Genomic DNA, 23,484 nt, shown 5'->3' on the forward strand with positions numbered 1-23,484 from the left:
ATTATAGCTCTCCCACCATCATCAGTTGTAATTAGTGAGTGCTGATGAAATAATCAGGTAAATTAACATGGGGAACTGCATAGCTTTGCAATGGAGAGACGAATTAACAAATGAACTGGAACAGCAATATTACTGAGGCACCCTGGGTTAATCATAGAATCATAGAATGATTACAGCACAGAAGGAGGCCATTCGGCCCATCGATAATGATCTGTATCTCTTCTGAATGGAATACAGCTCCCTCACGTTGTAGGTCAAAACATCTCCAAGCCAGCTCTACCAATGATGGGCCGTGTCTTGCTGGAAAATGAACGGCGTACTAATGACACACGCTGTTATTAATGTACAAATCGGCCAGCAACTTCAGAGGATTAAGAAATACCCTGTGATTTGCGAATCACCAGAAGTTGCTGGTCGATTTACGCCGCTCGCATCGAACAAACGGCATCTCGCCCTTAGCTTCCCTGTTATCTTTGAGAACTTGCTGGATTTGCACATTAAGTGCCCTTTAAACACGCCACAGAAATTTAAGTCTGGTAATTAGAGTACCTTTTTAACAATGTGATAATTGTTAGTGCAAAGCCAATCAACCTTTCTGCCCAGAATGGCAACAATTTAAAGTGTTCGATTTCATTCCTGCATGTAGTCCATCATTGTTAGAGATTTTAAAAAGGTCAAATTTAAAATTTTTAAATTTTTTTTCTTACTTTTCCTTTCTGTCTCTTTTTGTCCTCTCTCTCTTAATCCAGTCTTTCTTTCCCACTCTTTATTTCTCTTTTTGTACTTGATTTCACTTTAATTCACCCTCCTTCTCAGTCATTCCTCTGTTTCTTTCTCAATCCTTAAATCTCATTGTTTAAGTAGATACGTTGTTGGTCCTGCTGTTCACTGAGGTCCCAGATGCCCCGTTACCCTCGCCAAGCCGTTATCAACTTGCACTTACAGTAAGTTAAGGAAAAAGAAATTTTGAGCTGAAGGGTGCAGAAAAAAGGCTAACTAACGGGTCATCCCGCGAGATACCTCACTCCAGCAAGAGCCGGCCCATTATCAAAAAAGTATGGTCTGATTCTGTGGTGATACGTTCAGGGAATAGCTCATCGGCAGTACGCACGGTTTGCGGAATCGAGAAGGTAGACCTCAGCCCATTCGTTGTGAACCTCCTGATTCTACAAAAGCAAAAGTTTCTGAGGTTATTAAAGCAATGCTTTGAGCATGTGCTGGCCTCACTGTACACTACAAATTACGTTCATTACTGTAAATTGGTCCTATTCCAGACTTGCAGTGCATTTTTGTAGTGCAGCTCTTGATTCAACGTGTACTTATACTGAACCTTTCAACTTTTATGCTGCTGGCTCGTTTCAAGCCACTACTGGTGACATTTGTCAGATAAGTTAGTCCTCTGTACATCAATGCATCAAGCAGGTGGCTGCAGCCTTGTCTGCCAGGGACAGAACATATGTCACTTTCCAAATGGAAAGAAGAGAACAATCGACGACGGTGTGATGCTTCCTATGTAATCAGCAGGTGCCAAACAACAACCCCATAGCATAAACTGACCAATATGGATTTCATTTCATCAAATTGCAAATGGTTTCAGACCATCAAAACCAAATAATGGAGGTAACTGCAAGATACCCCAGCAGCAATCATGATGCTTTCATCTTGCAACAGTTGATAGTGCCACAATTCTTTGAAGGAGCAGAAAGAATGGACAATGGTTGCCAGGGGGATCAGGAATACCAGAAATCTCACATCTAGGCCGAAAAAAAGTGAGGCTCATTCCTTCATCCAAATTGTTGTAGAACACACCATTGGGATGTTGATATGTATCCTTGGTCCCCTCCTTCATCTACATGCTGCCCCCCGGTGACATAATCCAAAGACATGGCATCAGGTGCCACATGTACACCGACGAAATGCAGCTCTATCTCTCCACCACCTCTCTCGACCCCTTCACTGCCTCTTTGTTGTCAGCCTGTTTAGACGACATTCAGTCCTGGATGAGTCGCAATTTACTCCAGTTAAACATTTGGAAAACCGAAACCATTATTTTTGCTCCCCACTACAAACACCATATATCCTTGCCACCGATTCTTCCACGACCACTGTCTCAGATTGAAACTTACTGTTCATAACCTCGGCATCCTATTTGACCCCACAATCTCCTCCATCACAAAGACCATCGACTTCTACCTACGTAACATCGCCTGTCTCTGCCCCTGCCTCAGCCCATCTGCTCCCGAAACTTTTATCCATGCCATTGTCACATCCAGACTCCAGACCCTTGGTGCGTGAAATTCCTCACTGGCAGGGCAGTCTCATAAAATTATCCCCAAACAGTTAAATTAAAGTTCTACATGATTTTAAGTAATGCTTTGATTCTTCAAAAGTACACGGACAGTACTTTAATTTCTGACAAATGATACAAAATCAGAATTAGGAGAGCCATCTGGAGAGAACAGGTGTTCAAACTGTTCACAGCTTGACACCAGCAGCATAAACAGCAAGGGTGGGAATTGTCCTGCATGTGGATAGTCGTTCATTTGACAGTGAATATTCGTAGACAGCGGATATTTGCAGTGGGGTCACAAGTACAATATTGCCTGTATTCCTGCACGATAACATAACCTTTCAATGGTCCGTTAGCTGAAACGTGGAAATGGAGTGATTTTGCAACGTCAACAGTCACATCAAAGGAGGCATCATTTGACAGCCTGGAGTTTTTTCGACAGTGCCTTCAGGTATCGGTGGCTCACTTCACTCAGAAAATTAACTTTGGAAGAATACATAACAGTGTAAATTGAAAATGGTCTATTAGAAAGAGAAGGTTGAATGGCCTTTTCTCATCCCATACTTCTCACAAAGCTCAGTAATTAAAGTGTACGTTCCCTCATTGCTTTTATAGCTTTGATCTCGCCTCTGCAATCGTTGACTTGGCCCACAACCTTTTCCTCTGGCCCGGCAATCTATGACCCCTGGCGGGAGGAGGGGAACCAGCAAAAACAGAGGCAGTGTCAAGGGAGATTTGCAGCAGCAGCAAGGTTGGGGAGACTCCAGTTTCATGAATATATCAGCCTCTGCAATAGTTTCCCCCCAAAACCAGTAAATTCATCTGAAACTGATCATCTCCTATTGAAGTAAATAATATCCTTCAGTGAAGTACGGTTACCCCTGAATTACATTCACCTTAACCCTAAGATCAATCCGAACCCCAACCTTAACCTCAAATCCAATCCTAACCTTCAGACATCTCTTACCCTCAATCCAACAGCAACCTTAATCTTAAACCTAACCTTAACCCCTACCATAACCTAGAAAGATACTGAGGTAGAAATTGGTCTTGGCCCGTTCTTAGCTCCAGACTCGGCAGGCGTCCAAATCAAGTGGCCTGAGAATCAATAGAACTTCATCTTTGGGCCTCATTTGCATAGTCAGGATGAGCTGCAGCCACTGATCGCACCTCCACAGGCAGCTTAACCGATGAAACAAAAACAATTTAGGGCCGCCTGCCTAGGCACAGTAGAGGCATCCCTGGAGTCAGCTTAAAACAAGCGTTGAACATACTAAAATGGGGCCTAACATCTACTTTAGGACTCATTCCGGAAATTTGCTTGCCCAGCTCTGCTCAGGATTATTTGGCCTACATGCAGCCTAGCCTGTGGTCCTTAAGGGGACTGCTGGAGGCTACCACCAACAAGGTAAGTTTTTTAAAAATACTTACCTTAATGTGAAGTCGGTATGAGCAGTCCTGCTCCTCTCAGCTCAGCACTACTGCAGGCCACTGCCAGCCCCCACTCAGCCCCCTTTTGATTGCCTCCCCATTTCCTCCTGGGACATATCTATGGGCTTCTGCCGGCATCGCAGCGGACCTTGCGCCACCACCGAGCTACCTGGGGATGCGCGGCAGACTCAGTCACTCAGTCCCTAATGATAGATTCCAGTAACTTCCCCACAATTGATGTTAAACTGACAAGTCTGTAGCTACCAGGTTTCTCCCTTCCTCTCTCCATAAAAAATGGAGTGACATTTACAATTTTCCAATCCAAAGGCACAATTCCTGAATCTAGAGAGCTTTGGAAAATTATGACTAATGCATCTAACAACTTCCTCACCTATTTTTTTAATAACATGAGGTGGAAAGCATCAGGTACTGGAGACTTGTCTATTTAAGTCCCATTATTTTCTCCATTACTTTTTACTATACTAAATCCACTAAGTTCCTCCTGTTGACTTATTTTTAGGTTCTCTTTTACCGTTGGTATTTTGTCCTCTTCTGCATTGTGAAAACGGATACAAAGTACGCATTTAACAAGGCTGCCATTTCTTTATTATCCATTATAGTCTCACCTGCACCTGTTTTAATGGGCCCACATTCCCCCTTACCACTCTCTTTCTCTTAACATATTCATAAAAACTTTTGCGATTAGCTTTAAGAACAATCTGTTTGGATATCTGACTGGCATGATTCACCACACAAACAGGAAACAGTGCGTTTACTGCTATGATTTAAACATCCTATTGGCAAAATGCAACCAGTATTAGCATCACAGTAAGCATAGAGTATTGGCCCTTACTCAAAATCAACTCAGTACAGTTAGCCAGCATCTCCTGATTTACAGGTTCCAATCTCCATATATAGGCAGTTTAGTGTATATCGAAACTAACAGTTCTAAATTGCTGTGCCTGGTTGGTAAAAAGGGCCACTGTTTGTTAGTATATTGCTTGTGGTGAGATCTGCTGCTACAATCTGGATTTGTAACTAAATTCGCATGGGCAGATTAGGCAAGTGCTTGATTTTGACAGTGCTCTCAGCGCCCTTGACGGCTGAATGGGTTTATCCAATAATTAATTGAGCTGTGCAAAACAGGGCAGGTCTCACTTTTGATTCTTAGTTTATACTGAATTGTCCTGGGACAGCAGACAGGCATTATAATTACCCTCAGTATTTCTGGGTTTGTGTGGGCTGGGAGGTGAACTACATTGCAACAGCGATTACTGTATTGGCTGTAAAGCGCTTTGGGACAGCCTAAGGTGGTAAAAGGCGCTATATAAATGCAAGTTCTATTCTATCTAACATCTACTCTATGGGTCAGTTTGGTTTAAACCAGTGATGATTTAGAACCTGAAGTTCCAACAGGTTACAGTGGAAACAAAGGTTGTGGATTAAAACTCAAAGTTCGGCAACGAATAGGGAACGAGAGTCCCCTCATTAATGCCCGGGCACCAAGATATTAATCGTTCCCCCTCCACTGCTTATTTACTAATCATAGAATCATAGAAGTTCACAACATGGAAACAGGCCCTTCGGCCCAACATGTCCATGTCGCCCAGTTTATACCACTAAGCTAGTCCCAATTGCCTGCACTTGGCCCATATCCCTCTATACCCATCTTACCCATGTAACTGTCCAAATGCTTTTTAAAAGACAAAATTGTACCCGCCTCTACTGCTGCCTCTGGCAGCTTGTTCCAGACACTCACCACCCTTTGAGTGAAAAAATTGCCCCTCTGGACCCTTTTGTATCTCTCCCCTCTCACCTTAAATCTATGTCCCCTCGTTATAGACTCCCCTACCTTTGGGAAAAGATTTTGACTATCTACCTTATCTATGCCCCTCATTATTTTATAGACTTCTATAAGATCACCCCTCAACCTCCTACTCTCCAGGGAAAAAAGTCTCAGTCTATCCAACCTCTCCCTATAAGTCAAACCATCAAGTCCCCAGCAGCATCCTAGTAAATCTTTTCCGCACTCTTTCTAGTTTAATAATATCCTTTCTATAATAGGGTGACCAGAACTGTACACAGTATTCCAAGTGTGGCCTAACTAATGTCTTGTACAACTTCAACAAGACATCCCAACTCCTGTATTCAATGTTCTGACCAATGAAACCAAGCATGCTGAATGCCTTCTTCACCACCCGATCCACCTGTGACTCCACTTTCAAGGAGCTATGAATCTGTACTCCTAGATCTCTTTGTTCTATAACTCTCCCCAACGCCCTACCATTAACGCAGTAGGTCCTGGCCCGATTCGATCTACCAAAATGCATCACCTCACATTTATCTAAATTAAACTCCATCTGCCATTCATCGGCCCACTGGCCCAATTTATCAAGATCCCGTTGCAATCCTAGATAACCTTCTTCACTGTCCACAATGCCACCAATCTTGGTGTCATCTGCAAACTTACTAACCATGCCTCCTAAATTCTCATCCAAATCATTAATATAAATAACAAATAACAGCGGACCCAGCACCGATCCCTGAGGCACACCGCTGGTCACAGGCCTCCAGTTTGAAAAACAACCCTCTACACCCACCCTCTGTCTTCAATCCAATTTTGTATCCAATTGGCTACCTCACCTTGGATCCCGTGAGATTTAACCTTATGTAACAACCTACCATGCGGTACCTTGTCAAAGGCTTTGCTGAAGTCCATGTAGACCACGTCTACCGCACAGCCCTCATCTATCTTCTTGGTTACCCCTTCAAAAAACTCAATCAAATTCGTGAGACATGATTTTCCTCTCAAAACCATGCTGACTGTTCCTAATCAGTCCCTGCCTCTCCAAATGCCTGTAGATCCTGTCTCTCAGAATACCCTCTAACAACTTACCCACTACAGGTGTCAGGCTCACCGGTCTGTAGTTCCCAGGCTTTTCCCTGCCGCCCTTCTTAAACAAAGGCACAACATTTGCTACCCTCCAATCTTCAGGCACCTCACCTGTAGCGATGGATGATTCAAATATCTCTGCTAGGGGACCCGCAATTTCCTCCCTAACCTCCCATAACGTCCTGGGATACATTTCATCAGGTCCCGGAGATTTATCTACCTTGATGCGCGTTAAGACTTCCAGCACCTCCCTCTCTGTAATATGTACACTCCTCAAGACATCACTATTTATTTCCCCAAGTTCCCTAACATCCATGCCTTTCTCAACCGTAAATACCAATGTGAAATATTCATTTAGGATCTCACCCATCACTTGTGGTTCTGCACATAGATGACCTTGTTGATCCTTAAGAGGCCCTACTCTCTCCCTAGTTACTCCATCCATTTTTAAAAAACTGTCCAGCTGTAATGGAAACGCTGCTGAATTCTTGGCTGCGTGTCATGTCTGGAGGGCACTATGTGAATTTAAAACAGCCCTCATTACTGTGAGGGGCCTGAGTAAAGGAGCGTTTATACTATATTGCAAGATGCAGTACACATTATTAAGTAGTGTATTAGTCTAAGAAACCTGACACATTACAAAAGAGTGAAATAAGCCTTCAACATACCTTTTCTCAATGCAATATTGGTTAATGTTATTACTATTTCTTGACACCTAAAGTCCAAATGAAAAGTGGAAGAAAGGTTGCTGTTGATAGCTGCCCTGTGAACTATAATCACTGTCAATCATTTTTTGACACAGATCAGCGTAACACTGAATAAAAATGATTCTGATTGGGCTGATTTCTAGAAAATTATCAGCCGTATTCAGGAATTGCTGCCAATTTCTCAAAACGTTCAACCAAATGCATTTGCCTCATTATGGAGTGATACTGCACTCTGCTCTGCTTGAAGCAAATTTCTCAAATTTTGAATCCGAAAGTGAAAGACACAGGCCAAAAAAACAGACTAAATCACCAAAATCAGTCACCTGACAATTTCTTTGTTTCCATAATTGTTCACCTGACCTTTGAGCTATTTAGTTTTTGGATTTACTTTTCAACCATGAATCAGTTCAAGTATGGAGATGCTGTTGATAGCTTGATTTTTTTCTCTTTCTCTCTCTCTCCGCATTCCACTGAATGTGGGATATGCCACCAATTAATGCTAGTCACCGTCCAGTGAGAAAGCAAGAGAATGCTCGGCCGAATAGTTTTCATGAAGCAGTGGCGACAAAGATTTGCCTCATTATGTTTGAAATTTTTGTACCGTGGTGAGATTCCAGCAGTAAGCACTTCCTACTGAAGATCAGTGGCACATAAATAGAAACATCTGGGATGTTTTAATTGATAAACATTTGCTTTTGTAGAACTTGCAAACCCTGCCAAGCCATGCAGATAAAATGACGATCCACTAGAGACTGATATTTCACAGCGGTTCCTCACACAATGCATAAGCCTAATCATAAGAAAGCTTTTTGTTCATTTTTGCGATCACAAGACTGTTGACACTTGCTTTTATCAGTTTGTTGCCACTACTTGGAAGTGTTTGGCTTCAGGGTAACATAGGAATATAGGAACAGAAGTAGGCCATTCAGCCCCTCGAGCCTGCTCCGCCATTTGATAAGATCATGGCTGATTTGTGATCTAACTCCATATACCTGCCTTTGGCCCATATCCCTTAATACCTTTGGTTGCCAAAAAGCTATCCATCTCAGATTTAAATTTAGCAATTGAGCTAGTATCAATTGCTGTTTGCAGAAGAGAGATCCAACTTCTACCACCCTTTGTGTGTAGAAATGTTTTCTAATCTCACTCCTGAAAGGTCTGGCTCTAATTTTTGGACTGTGCCCCCTACTCCTAGAATCCCCAACCAGCAGAAATAGTTTCTCTCTATCCACCCTATCTGTTCCCCTTAATATCTGATAAACTTTGATCAGATCACCCCTTAACCTTCAAAACTCCAGAGAAAACACCCCCAATTTGTGTAATCTCTCCTCGTAACATAACCCTTGAAGTCCGGGTATCATTCTAGTAAACCTACGCTGCACTCCCTCCAAGGCCAATATGTCCTTCCGAAGGTGCGGTGCCCAGAACTACTCACAGTACTCCAGGTGCGGTCTAACCAGGGTTTTGTATAGCTGCAGCATAACTTCTGCCCCCTTGTACTCTAGTCCTCTAGATATAAAGGCCAGCATTCCATTAGCCTTATTGATTATTTTCTGCACCTGTTCGTGACACTTCAATGATCTATGTACCTGTACCCCTAAGTCCCTTTGGACATCTACTGTTTTTAACTTCTTACCATTTAGAAAGTACCCTGTTCTATCCTTTTTTGATCCAAAGTGAATAGCTTCACATTTGCTTACATTCAATTCCATTTGCCACAGTTTTGCCTAATCTATCAATATCCCTTTGTAATTTTATGTTTTCATCTACACTGCTTACAATGCCACCAATCTTTGTGTCATCGGCAAACTTACATATGAGACTTTCTATGCCTTCATCTAAGTCGTTAATTAATATTGTGAATAATTGAGGCCCCAAAACAGATCCCTGTGGGACACCACTAGTCACATCCTGCCAATGTGAGTACCTACCCATTATCCTTACTCTCTGTCATCTTTCGCTCAGCCAACTTCCTAACCAAGTCCGTACTTTTCCCTCGATTCCATGGGCTTCTATCTTAGCTAACAGTCTCTTATGTGGGACCTTATCAAATGCCTTCTGGAAGTCCGTATAAATAACATCCATTGACATTCCCCTGTCCACTACTTTAGTCACCTCTTCAAAAAATTCAATCAGGTTTGTCAGGCACGACCTTTCACAAATCCATGCTGGCTCTCTCTGATTAACTGAAAATTCTCGAGATGTTCAGTCACCCTATCCTTAATTATAGACTCCAGCAATTTCCCCACAACAGATGTTAGGCTAACTGGTCTATAATTCCCCGGTTTCCCTCTCTCTCCTTTCTTAAAAAGCGGAGTGACATGTGCAATTTTCCAATCTAGAGGGACAGTTCCTGAATCTAGAGAACTTTGAAAGATTATAGTTAGGGCATCTGCAATGTGCTCACCTACTTCCTTTAAATCCCTGGGATGGAAACCATCTGGTCCTTGGGATTTGTCACTCTTTAGTGCTATTATTTTCTTCATTACTGTTGTTTTACTTATGTTAATTTTATTGAGTCCCTGATTCAATATTAGTTTTCTTGGGATTTCTGGCATGCTATCCTCTTTTTCTACTGTAAATACTGACGCAAAGTAATTCTTCAACATGTCCGCCATTTCCCCATTGTCAATGACAATATCCCCACTTGCAGTTTTTAAGGGGCCAACACTGATCCTGACCACCCTCTTTTTCCTAATATAGCTATAAAAGTTCTTCATATTGGTTTTGATATCCCTTGCAAGTTTCTTTTCATACTCTCTTTTTGTAGCTCTTACTATCTGTTTTGTGACCCTTTGTTGATCTTTGTATCTTTCCCATTCGCCAGGATCTGTGCCATTTTTTGCCTTTTTGTATGCCCTTTCCTTATGTCTTATACTGTCCCTTACCTCTTCAGTCGTCCATGGCTGTTTTTTTTGGCAAGTAGAGTTCTTGCCCCTCAGGGGTATAAACCGATTCTCTATCACATTAAATGTTTCTTTAAACATTTCCCACTGGCCATCAGTCGTTTTACCCATTAACAGATTTGCCCAGTTTACTGTGGACAGTCTCTGTCTCATCCCATTGAAGTCGGCCTTACCCAAGTCTAGAACCTTAGCAGCTGATTCACTTTTTTCCCTTTCAAACACTACAATGAACTCGATCATGTCATGATCACTATTGGATAGATGTTCACGCACAGTTAAGCGGTTCACTAAATCTGGTTCATTACTCATTACTAAATCTAGTATGGCTTGCCCCCTTGTTGCCTCGAGGACATACTGCTGTAGAAAACTATCCCGGACACACTCAAGAAATTCACTACCTTTCTGACAGTTGCTAGTCTGCTTTTCCCAATCTATGTGAAGGTTACGAGGATATGTTCTCGTAAGAACGGGATATGACGCTCAACTTGTCGATCGACAGTTCCAAAGGGCCACAGCGAAAAATCGCATAGACCTCCTCAGAAGTCAAACACGGGACACAACCAACAGAGTACCCTTCGTCGTCCAGTACTTCCCCAGAGCGGAGAAACTACACCATGTTCTTCGCAGCCTTCAACATGTCATCGATGACGACGAACACCTCGCTAAGGCCATCCCCACGCCTCCACTACTCACCTTCAAACAGCCACCTAACCTCAAACAGACCGTCAATCACAGCAAATTACCCAGCTTTCAGGAGAACAGCGTCCACGACACCACACAACCCTGCCACAGCAACCTCTGCAAGACATGCCAGATCATCGACACAGATACCACCATCACACGAGAGGACACCACCCACCAGGTACATGGTTCATACTCCTGCGACTCGGCCAACGTTGTCTACCTCATACGTTGCAGGAAAGGATGCCCCGGAGCATGGTACATTGGCGAGACCATGCAGGCACTGCGACAACGGATGAACGGACACCGTGCAACAATCGCCAGACAGGAGGGTTCCCTCCCAGTCGGGGAACACTTCAGCAGTCAAGGACATTCAGCCTCCGATCTTCGGGTAAGCGTTCTCCAAGGTGGCCTTCGAGACACACGACAACGCAAAATCGTCGAGCAGAAATTGATAGCCAAGTTCCGCACCCATGAGGACGGCCTCAACCGGGATCTTGGGTTCATGTCACGCTACATGTAACGCCACCAGCGAAAAAAAGTTATCTGTTTTCAATACAACTGGTCATTCTCTCTCTTTCTCTGCCTTTCGGATGTTTCTCTCTCTCTCTCTCTCTGTCTATGTCTTTGGGTTCTGAACGTTTGTGTATTCAGTAGTCTTGTATGTAATGTTTCTCTGTCTGAACACTATTCAACTCCTTTGATTGCCTTGATAACGGGCAGTTGGAAAGATTATCTGTAATCACCAGGCATTGTTCTCTGACTATATATGCTGTACCTTTTATGGAATCCCACACTCACCTGACGAAGGAGGAAGCCTCCGAAAGCTTGTGATTTTAAATAAAGCTGTTGGACTATAACCTGGTGTTGTAAGACTCCTTACTTTTTATTTATGTCGTTGGTACCGATATGGACCACGACCTCTGGCTGTTCACCCTCCCCCTTCAGAATGTCCTGCAGCCGCTCAGTGATATCCATGACCCTGGCACCAGGGAGGCAACATACCATCCTGGAATCACTTTTGCGGCTGCAGAAACGCCTGTCTACTCCCCTAACTATAGAATCCCTTATCACTATTGCTATCTCGACCTTTCTCCTCCCTCACTGTACAGCTGAGCCACCCATGGTGCTTTGGACTTGTCTCTGGCTGCACTCCCCAGAGGAACCCTCTCCCCCACCAGTACCCAGAACTGAATACTGGTTGGAGAGTGAGATGCCCTCAGGGGACTCCTGCCTGGTCGTCCTTGTCTGACTGGCGGTCACCCAATCCCTCTCTGCCTGCACTCTCTTAATCTGCGAGGTGACCACATCCTGAAACGTGCTATCCACGAAACTCTCAGCCTCGTGGATGCACTGCAGTGACATCAGCTGCTGCTCAAGGTCCGAAACCCGGAGCTCGAGTTCCACCAGCTGACGACACTTCCTGCACATGTGGTTGTCCAGGACACGGGAAGCGTCCTGGAGTTCCCACATGGCACAGGTCGTGCATTCCACGGGTCTGAGCTCTCCTGCCATGCCTTAATTTATTAGATTAACTTAAACCAAGCAAAAAACAAATTAAGCCTCAAATACGGTTATTTTTGGTTATATTGCTGTAGTTTAAGCTTTAATTTTAATGAGCTACCAGTAGTTTTATGCTTCTAGCTTTTAATTCAATTTTACCCAATTCCCTAACTCAGAGATGTGTTCTACAGGGGCTGCTAGGTCTCCTCCAAGAAAGGACTTTGATCTACCTCCAGTGGCCCCTCTGTAGTCGAATTAGAAATTCTTTACATTTTCTTCAGCAGTCCAGACCACAATTCCAGGTGGGGCCCACTTCTGCCATTTGGTGGCCTGGTACTTACTAGGCGTGATGCCACCGATGATGTGCCAAATCCCCTCGAGCCGGAGAATGTGTGAACTCCCAGTGTTAGGACACCCCCATCCTGGCTCGGCCTTCTGTTGCACTGTTGGCTGCCATATCCAACTCCCGGGCTAATTTCCAGCATTTCCAGTGCACTCCCGCTGTAGTTACAACAGCAATGATGTGCTGGAAGGGCTGCAGGTTTTAAAAAATGACATTTGCAATAATTACATAGAAATTACAAAACAAAAACAGGCCTCTCAGCCCAACTAGTCCATGTTGGTGTCGATTCACCACATGAGCAGTAGCCCTAACACCATGTGCCTTCCCTGTCTCATATCCCTTTATAGTCCCTTTCCTTCAGCCACCTATCTAACTTATTTTTAAATGCTGACATGATCTCTGCTTCAATCACACATCCAGTAGTGCATAGAATGACATATTTAATCTGTGTCAGGGTCAAATATTGACCCCACGGGCACGATTTTCATTTGGAGCCAGGAATTCAGCGGATAGGTAGATTTTCGACTGGGAAACCCGGAAGTCAAGTGAGTGCATTGGAATCTGCGATCGCAACTCAATTGAAGGCAATTATTTTTGCTTCCGGGTTTCCCACGTGACAGCCAGGAAGTTTGGCAAGCTAGCTGGCTGCCTGTTGGAAGGGAAAGTAGCCAGGGAACAGATGCCGGGTAAGTCTGAGATGGGGAGGTGGGGCTGGAGACATTGCGGGGTGGGGGGGTTGGCCATTGGAGGTATCTCGGCCATCTGGGGGGGATCAGGGCTATTGGGGGGTCTCAGCCATCGAGTGGTGGTTCTTGGCCATCTGGGGGGAGGGGAGAAAATCAGTGCCATCGGGGGGGGGGGGGGGGGTTCTTGGCCATCGGAGGTGGGGCTCAGGGTGAATGTAGGTTTAAATCCTAAACAGCAATTTCTGAGATGGGGGTGAATGAGATTGTGTGCCAGAATTTCTGCTCAGTGGTGGGGAGGAGGTTTGTTGTCCTATCCTGGATTTCAATGGACGTTTACTCTTTGCAGGTTACACATCTCGCTGTATTTTTGATACTCTACACTTCCTTATGTTTACAAAGAACTTTAGGTTTTTATTACTGACCGTATATTGGAGAGGGCATGAAAAAATATTAGCTAGTAAGATTAAAGAAAACCCAAAGATGTTTTATCAGTACATTAAGAACAAGAGGATAGCTAAGGAAAAGGTGGGACCTATCAGGGATGATAAGGGTAACTTGTGTGTAGAAGCAGAGGATGGGGGTAGGGTTTTAAATGAATATTTTTTTCTCCGTATTCACAAAGGAAAGGGATGATCCGGACGTAGTAGTTAAAGAGGAGAGGTGTGAAAGGTAAAAATAACGAGCGAGGAAGTGCTAGAGGGACTGGAATCCTTGAAAGTTGATAAGTCACCAGGGCCGGATGGATTGTTTCCTAAGCTATTGAAGGAAGCCAGAGAGGAAATAGCGGATGCTCTGAGGATCATTTTCCAATCCTCACTAGATACAGGGGAGGTATCAGAGGACTGGAAGACTGCAAACGTAGTACCATTGTTTAAAAAGGGTACGAGGGAAAGGCCGAACAATTATAGGCCGGTCAGTCTTACCTCGGTGGTGGGCAAACTATTAGAATCAATACTGAGAGATAGGATAAACTGTCACTTGGAAAGGCATGGTTTAATCAGGGATCGTCAGCATGGATTTGTTCAGGGAAGGTCATGCCTTACAAATCTGATTGAATTCTTTAAGGAAGCGACAAGGAGGATTGATGAGGATAGTGCAGTGGATGTTGTCTATATGGATTTTAGTAAGGCATTTGACAAGGTCCCACATGGCAGATTGGTCAGAAAGGGAATACAGGGAAATGTGGCAAATTGGATCCAAAATTGGCTCAGTAACAGGAAACAAAGGGTAAAAGTCGATGGATGTCTTTGTGAATGGAAATCCATTTCCAGTGGTGTGCCACAGGGCTCAGTGTTGGGTCCCTTGCTGTTTGCGGTATATATTAATGATTTGGACTTGCATGATTGGCAAATTTGCAGATGATACAAAAATTGGCTGTGTAGTTGATAGTGAAGAGGATAGCTTTATACTCCAAGAAGATATCAATGGGTTGGCGGAGTAGGCGGAAAAGTGGCAAATGGAGTTCAACCCGGAGAAGTGTGAGGTAATGCACTTAGGGAGGGCAAACAGTAAAAGGGAATGCGCAGTAAACAGGAATATATTGAGAGGGGTAGAGGAAGTGAGAGGCCTTGGAGTGCATGTGCACAGGTCCCTGAAGGTGACAGTACAGGTAGATAAGGTTGTGAAGAAGGCATACGGAATGCTCTCCGTTATTAGCAGAGGTATAGAATACAAAAGCGGGGATGTAATGATGGAACTGTATAAAACTCTGTTGAGGCCACAGCTGGAGTATTGTGCGCAGTTCTGGTCACCACATTACAGGAAGGATGTAATTGCTCTGGAGAGAGTGCAGAGAAGATTTACAAGAATGTTGCCAGGGCTTGAAAATTGCAGCTACGAGGAGAGATTGCATAGGCTGGGGTTGTTTTCCTTGGAGCAGAGGAGGCTAAGGGGTGACTTGATTGAGGTGTACAAAATTATGAGGGGCCCAGATAGAGTAAACAGGAAGTACCCGTTTCCCCTAGCGGAGAGTTCAAGAACTAGAGGACATAGATTTAAGCTGATTGGCGGAAGGATTAGAGGGGACATGAGGAATAACTTTTTTACCCAGAGGGTGGTGGGTGTATGGAATTCACTGCCCGAATTGGTGGTAGAGGCAGGGACCCTCAACTCTTTTAAAAAGTACCTGGACCTGCACCTGAAGTGCTGTAAGCTGCAGGGCTACGGACCGGGTGCTGGAAGGTGGAATTAGAATGGGCACCTGGTTGTTCTTCGAGCTGGCACGGACATGATGGGCTGAATGGGCCCCTTCTGCGCTTTATCTTTTCTACGGTTCTATGGAGAAGCCAGCAGACAACATATACCAATATTAAAGACCTGTAGCCAATGTACTGAAGTTGAGCAGGGAGTCAATGGGAGCCACCAGCGTCTCACACCCACTGCAGTACATGCCAGTCGCTGCATTGAGGCTGCATGGGGGAGAGGGCTCGAAGAACTGACTCTAGATTCAGGCCAGGAATAAGGAATATACACCAGAATGAGCAGCAGAGAAGCGCTTTGAGGATCAGTGCAATGTAAATAACATTCATATTTTGAAATTGCTATCAGCACCAGCATAAGCATTAAAAGATGAAAAGCATAATGGATGTCCCTGGCAGTTATTTTCTGCTGCATATGGGAAATGTGGTGGATTCAATTAAAGGGCCTGTCAACCACTGCTGAGGGAAGTCTCAGCTGAGGAGAAAGAAGGACCTTTATGAACACTAGTGTTGAAAGTAGATTTATTAGAGCAGATATGACAGAAGGAGAAAATTAGAGAAATGATGAAGTATTTACTGGAAGTGGGGAGCAAAGAAACACAATCCAAATAGTTGCGAGACTCCAAGATTGTAATAAATATCAATGGAAAACCTATTGCCAAAGATGGAGGAAAAGAAAGCCAGAAAAAGGGAAGGGATTGACCACACAAAGATAAAGAATAGATGAGAATTAGAAAAATATTTGGAGTGCTAGAATTTATATTACCAAACAGCCACGTTCTTATAAAATTTTATGATTCTTTCAAGTAACTTGACTGCAGAATATTCCAATATTTCAAATTTTGTCATCATTCTTAAAAATAATAGCTTGTGCACATACTCAAGATTGATTCAGGGTGTTAACAATTGATTATTTTCTGAATCTTTAATTTAATTGAGTGATTGCTGGAAGAGTAAATAGAGACCCAACACAAAGAACTCTCAGCCAAATGTTTGTTTGAGAGAACTGAGAGACCAGCTGCAATACCTGAGCCGTTATTTATTTGTGTCAATCACAGGTTTAAAGGGCCAAATCAACTTCGGCTGCACATCGCCTCTGTTTCAATGGCGAGATGCAGAAGCCATGGGAAACCCCTGCAGGTGAGGTTAAATTCGTTTCAGGTTGAGAATCAACAAAAAATTACCTACCTCAAATATTTCAACCAGGTAAATTGCCCTTTTATCGATCTGCCCGCCGGCATTAATTGGGGGCGCAACTTTCGAGTTTCGGCTGCGCACGTGCATCAAACGCATCCACGTTAAACCCGGAAGTGGACGCGTTGGAGTTGGGTTGCAGTTGCGCTTCAAAAAGCTTTTATTTTAACCTCCCACCTGCCCCCAACCTTCCTGTTTTTTGGGGTTAAAATTACCCCCCTTGTACTTACAAGTTGGTTGAAATCAACCAAAATTTTCTCACCGTACCACATTCACAAATCAAAAACCAGTTGAAACTTGCATCTAGAGATTTGTTCAGAGGGGGAGGTAAGAACATAGCAGAGGGCAGAAAGTCTAATCAACGGAGTTCATGTATGAACATTTAACTGACTAGTATGTACTATGTGTACTATTTTTACACAGGCATTAACCTTTTTAAATTAAACAGCAAAAAGACTTGCATTTATATAGCACCTTTCACGACCTCGGGACTTCCCAAACCGCTTTGCAGCCAATAAAGTACTTTTGAAGTGTAGTCACTGTTGTAATGTAGGAAACGCGGCAGCCAATTTGCATGCAGCAAGCTCCCACAAACAGCAATGTGATAATTACCAGATAATCTGTTTTCTAGGTGTTGGTTGAGGGATAAATATTGGCCAGGACACAGGGGAGAACTCCCCTGCTCTTCTTCGAAATAGTACCTTGAGATCTTATATGTCCACCTGAGGGGGCAAATGGGGCCTCGGTTTAATGTCTCATCCAAAAGACAGCATCTCCGACAGTGCAGCACTCTCTCAGTATTACACTGAAGCAACAGCCTAGATTTTGTGCTCAAGTCTCTAGAGTGGGAGATGAACCCATAACTTTGACTCAGAGGCAAGAGTGCTACCCACTAAGCCACAGCTGACTCAGCATAATCAAAGGGCTTAACGCCTGTTTTAGGCAGGTGCCTTGGAAGTTACTGGGAGCCAGTGCACTTCTGGGGGGGATTGAGCGTGGGATACCACCACCCAAAATTGGTTCCCCTAACCCTGATTTTGTGCCCTAAAATCAAGCATTCCAATTTCTACCCCTTTGAGTAATTTAAGAGATAGTTGGATGCTGTGGCATGACGAAGAAGTTGTAGGTTTTTGTAGTTGGATGAGCTAAGATGGCTGAATCCCCTTTCTCATCGATATTTATCTTATGGTGTTCGTCATCTCTTACTTTACATCTGAATTGCATCAGCAAGGACATCTTGACTTACTATCTTCTTGTTATATTAACTCACTTTGAAAACTGTTCTCAAAAGGTTCTTGTGAGCCAGAAAAAAAAATCACTTAACTGTCTCACAGATAAAACTGTAAAGCCATTTCTGACAAGTATGGTCATATTTACTAGAGTGCTCCTGGCCTTATTTGCTGAGGTCTATTTCTTGTCCTGGTGTTGCTTTTCCCACAAAGTGAGGTGGATTTTCCTCTGCTATTCTTCCCCAAATTGTGCGGGATAGTGGCGGAAATAGTGGGGAAAATCAGGTGGCATTGGAAACAAAAATTGGGCCAGGTGTAAAACGGGCAGCCAATCCGCTACCACCCATTTTCTGCAAAGTGCAAATTCACCCCAAATGACCTCCAGCTCAGGAAAATGGGTTGGGGTCATGGCAGGGGGTAGAAGTCCCACCCTGACTCTCCTGGGTGGAAAGAGCAGAATCCAGTCCAGTACCTTGGGAATACCACATAAACGTATGAACAGCTCAATTCTTCCATTTGTGCTCCTGCTGCTGTTGACACCAATGTTCTACCCAATGGCAGAGGTGAAAGTCAGCTAATAGCAATCTCCCCTGTTCCTAATCTCTATGGAAAGGAACACGCTGGCCCACAACAGGCAGATCAGAGGTAAACCTACTGCTCAATTTTCTATTGCTTTGCCCTCCAATTTCCTTCACTCTTCTCCTAAAGGCACTGATTCTTGGTGCAGCACAGCTCTACAGACTTCAACAGCCTTCTGGTTACTTTACCAAGTGGCCTTCTTCAAGTGTGAGCCTAGGCAGTGAGGATTAGCAAGATATTCACCCATGGAAGGGATGAGAGCAGAGTCTAATTTTGTTGTCATCTGATGTCCACATAGACCTACTTTCCAGCATGGGATATTGGATCATAATCAAGAGCAAGAACCCTGACTGATTTTCTTCTCCCCAGTCCAGGGGTGCTGAGGCTAATTGTGGCCAACTGCTATCTCAGCTGAAAGGAGCTAACTCAGCACATATTGGAGAGTGAACTTGGAGGTGCCTTCCTAATTTGCACACCCAGTACCTCGTGGGGCAATGCATTCACCCAATAAATCTTTGGAGGAGCTATTTTCCACTTTATTTTATTGGGTGCTGTTGCCATTGGAAATAAATAAAGCTAGATAAAAGAACAAAAGCATACACTACGTGAGAAGTCTGTAACCACAACAAACCCACAAACAAGTCAAACACAAACAAGACAAGTCATCAACAGAAAAACTAACAACTACATCATTCAACCAGATATCAGCTCACACCTAGTTACAGGAATGTAGCTGCACATTGCAATACTTACAAGAGGTTCCCCGCAGCTGGGCATTCTGGAATCTGCTACAGCTAATAAAGGTCTAAGATGGCTAGTGGAATGGCCCTGAAAAAAAAAAGATCATGCTTCAGTACTTCAAGAATATAGTGAGCATTCTGAAGTCTTGACCTAAAGATATACTATTACATATAAGAGCTATGTCAAAATCCAGTTTCATAATTGCCAACTCTCCATGTTTTGCATGGACAGTATGCAATTTTCGCTTCTGTTCTCTCTGTCCCCATCCCCACCACCTGAATCAATTTAAACCACCCCTTGGCCCCATGATATATATTGTGCGAAACATCGAGCATACACAGAAGAGGGAAGATACAATAGCCTGGATTCCCCTCCCATTGGTGGGCTTGTGGTTTGGTAGTCCTAACACCCACCCATGTGAAACGTTCCATCAAGCTGGCAGACACAGAAGCAACCTCGGAGATGTCAACCGCTGGAAGGACCCTGTGGGCACAATGTCCTAAAAGTTGCCCTCACTGTGTCTTCAATTGGAGTCAGTAGCCAGACTGAACAATGGGATACTAAAAGACTGTAAATGCTTAAAAAAACAAGATATTCTCACATAAACTAGAGAAGCATATGCCATAGGTCATAAGCCATAGGCTCAGTAGGAGAGTTAAGCTTGTGACTCCCTAACTGAAAACAAAACACAAGGCAGGTAATTTTAACTTTTATCACCTGGCAAAAAATGGGTGATAGCGAATTGGCAGCCTGTTTTACAGCTCTCCGGAAATCGGGAGAACACATTTTCCAAAGTGGCCAGTAATTAGAGGAAAATCCAGGCCAATGAAATATGGACCATGTTCATCCTGCACAAACAGACATTGGCAACACTGTCAGGAACAATTCTTAGTTGCCCATGCAAATTTTTTATTATTCAGTGCAGGCCTTATGGAATCTAATAGCATGCTGTTATTAGAACTGAAATGCCATGTAGTCTATTGATGCAGTTATACTGTCCGAATCATTGCTTAAATGTATTTGTTTTTGCATTATACTAAGTATCCCATGGGCATTGCTTGTTTCATATTTGAAAATGGCTTACTTTGGCAGCCTATTTCAAACACAATTGATCATTAAGAAATAATTGAATACCAATTCTGCTCCTTTAGCCTGGAAGCATCTGATCATGTTACTGGCAGCAAAAATCCAACAGTACAAAATTTTCAAAAACATTGTCAGTTTTTATTCTGTGTATTGTTATCCTGGATCCAGTCGGTTGTACTTTTGGGGGTAGATTTTCGTCTTTATCCCCTGGGTGTTAATTTGCCTGAGCAGAGCACAGAGAGGAAAATCCAGCTGGGAGGATCCCACAGCAGTAACCGAGTCCACTTATCCTTCCATTTAAATTAACGGGAAGAAAATTGGGTGGGTTCTGTAAAGGGCGTGCGATCTTCCCCGCACCATTTTCCTCTTTGTGCTACACTCAGGCGGTAAAAACAAAAATCTACCAATTGGTTTCGGGAGTCCAATCTCGTAATTTCAGTTTAAAAAAGGATTTGTTTCGGGGATTGCTGCAGTAGGGTGAGGAAATAAAAGTCATTAGCAACTAATGGATAACAAGGAGGCAGATAGTATAAGGTTTTTTTTTACTGGGGATGTAAATCATCCATATTTATCTGGGTTTCATAGAACTATGTGCTTCATTCAGGGAATATCACCCATTTATCTGAATTTGGTGGTTGCTTATCTGCTGCAAGGCTGACACTGGTTTTATTATCCTGCAGCTGTAATGAGTAAGTTGGAGGTATGGGTAACTTTAGTAAATCCAACAAATACAGACTCGGTGAACGACAACATTGGGAAGAGTGGTTGCTCTGAAATCCTAATAACCATCAATAGCAGCTGGTACACGCAGGAACTCAGAACACAAAGAGATCCAATTATACAGAATTAAATGAAAAATAAAATGCCATCCAGAATTGTCATCATTTTTATACAACTGTGAAGTCTACCCAGAACTAATAAAATGCTCTCAAAACACGTGCTTTTAAGTAGGAGAAACGGTTAAAAATTCAGGACAAAACTTTTAAAAGCTACAACAAAATCTGTCACTTTGCAGCTCATGTCTTATTCCATATAGTTCCTCGCTATCACAGTCTGTACAATGCAACTTATAAGTTATTAACTGTTTGCTTATAAGAGACATAGAGGGATAGCCTGCTTGTATCAGTCAGGGGGAATCCATACATGGAGCAAAGCTATCTGCCATGAACTTATGGAAAGCACAATAAAGTAAGGGAGTAATTTCAGAAACTTTTGTCACATTTGAATGAAAAGACACCCCTGTGTTTGTTCAGTGTTTGGTCCAGCCCAAGGGCGATGTCAGACTCAACTAATCTCTAAACTAGCTAGAAAAATAAGGTCAGATAGTTCCAGTCCCAGTGCAGTCGTTCACAAGGCAACAATACAACATTAACTACATCATCGGCATCAGCACCAGTGCTTCAGGCAACATCCACAGCTTCACTTTAAACAAATGTAAGGAATCTTACAACACCAGGTTATAGTCCACTAGTAGTTCACTACTCACCTGACGAAGGAGATAATCTCCGAAAGCTTGTGATTTTAAAATAAATCTGTTGGACTATAACCTGGTGTTGTAAGATTCCTTACATTTGTCCACCCCAGTCCATCACCGGCATCTCCACATCATCACTTTAAACAAACAACTTTCCTATGTTGTCAGTGATGAGTACTTATCAGTACTTGAAGTTAAAGCTGTTAAATTTTCTGCACGTCAGAAATCCCCACCCCATCAGTCGTCACAACTTCTTAGAGTGTGGGAAATTTGGATTTATTAATTTGAATGTGCGTGTACCAGCTGCTATTGATAACGGTTATTAGGATTTCAGAGCGACCACTCGTCCCAATGTTGCCTTCACCAAGTCTGTATTTGCTGGATTTACCAAAGTTACCCATACCTCCAAATTACTCAGAGTCTACAGCTGCAGTGTCAGCCTTGCAGCAGATAAGCAACCACCAAATTCAGATAAATGGGTGATAGTCCAAGAGTTTAATGTTTTGGGAAGTTATTAGGCAGTTAAATATTTCAAGACTGACTTCAAAATGGCATCATAAAAAATAAAAATAGTGTAGTCGTGAAGTGGAAAAAAGAGTCAGTTTTGCAGGTAATTTAACAGATAAATGACAGATCAGGAGCTTTAATGCCTCTTGCCATATATCCAGAGTACTACGTTAATTTATACTGGGTCCGTGTCTTTGAATTACAATGGGTCATGATCATATAACAAAATGAAAGCCTTATAAAAAGGCAGCTAGTTCCAATTTAGGGAGATAGTGACAGTTCTGACTAAAGGAAAACAAAAGGGTGAATGATAATCTTACACCTTTGATTTCTAAAATGAATAATAATATAATATGTGTCCCTTTCATGTTCAGATGAACTAAATTGCTGACATTAATATTAAAATGTATTAATCCTAATAAAGAGTTTCAGCACTTAAAATGAAAAAGTGACAGTTTTATTCTAAAAATGAAAACTTAGTGACTGTGGCCCTCAGCAACGTAAAATGTTACTGACACTGTATATAAACACTCCTGGGTTATTTGAATCCAAACATAATCAAATTACAGATTAATTTAATGGCTGCAAAATATAATCTGTTCAATAGCGATTTTCTTTTAACACCAGGCAGCACATTTGATTTTGAATGTATTTTTGTTTCTACCTCAGACAAATTCATTTTAGATTGTACTGAGTTATCTCATTTAGTTAGTTCACGGGTCAAAAGAACGGAACTAAGCAGCTACGCACGCAGGACAAAAACATTTAAATTTATATGGAAAAGAAAAAGCACAGCAAAAGAACAGAAAAAAAGCAGACAAGTAAAATAATCACATTACACTTCAAAATGCTGGAAAATGCACTAAAGAATGGCAAAATATCAAAAACTTCCAGGGGCTTTTAGAAAATTAATTTTCCACCTTCACAGTTCACTTCTCTAAAAATTTCTAAATCCACCAATGAAAAAATTGCACTTTTGTGCACTTCAGTTTGTTTTCCCCCTATAGTACAACTGGTGGAAAATTAGTTTTAGCTG

The 23,484-nt window shown here is 42.8% G+C and overlaps 1 protein-coding gene across 5 annotated transcripts in view; it reads right to left on the minus strand.

The window, feature by feature from the left end:
* LOC137320893 (multiple C2 and transmembrane domain-containing protein 1-like) overlaps positions 1 to 23,484 on the minus strand; it is a 603,286-nt gene that overhangs the window by 501,245 nt on the left and 78,557 nt on the right. For all 5 annotated transcript variants that reach the window (XM_067982848.1, XM_067982849.1, XM_067982856.1 and 2 more), the window contains exon 2: positions 19,394 to 19,468. In XM_067982848.1, the coding sequence (XP_067838949.1) occupies positions 19,394 to 19,468 (75 nt within the window). The remainder of the gene's footprint in view (positions 1 to 19,393; positions 19,469 to 23,484) is intronic.

Source organism: Heptranchias perlo, chromosome 4 (genome assembly GCF_035084215.1).
Source record: "Heptranchias perlo isolate sHepPer1 chromosome 4, sHepPer1.hap1, whole genome shotgun sequence".
In the NCBI taxonomy this organism is placed as follows: domain Eukaryota; kingdom Metazoa; phylum Chordata; class Chondrichthyes; order Hexanchiformes; family Hexanchidae; genus Heptranchias; species Heptranchias perlo.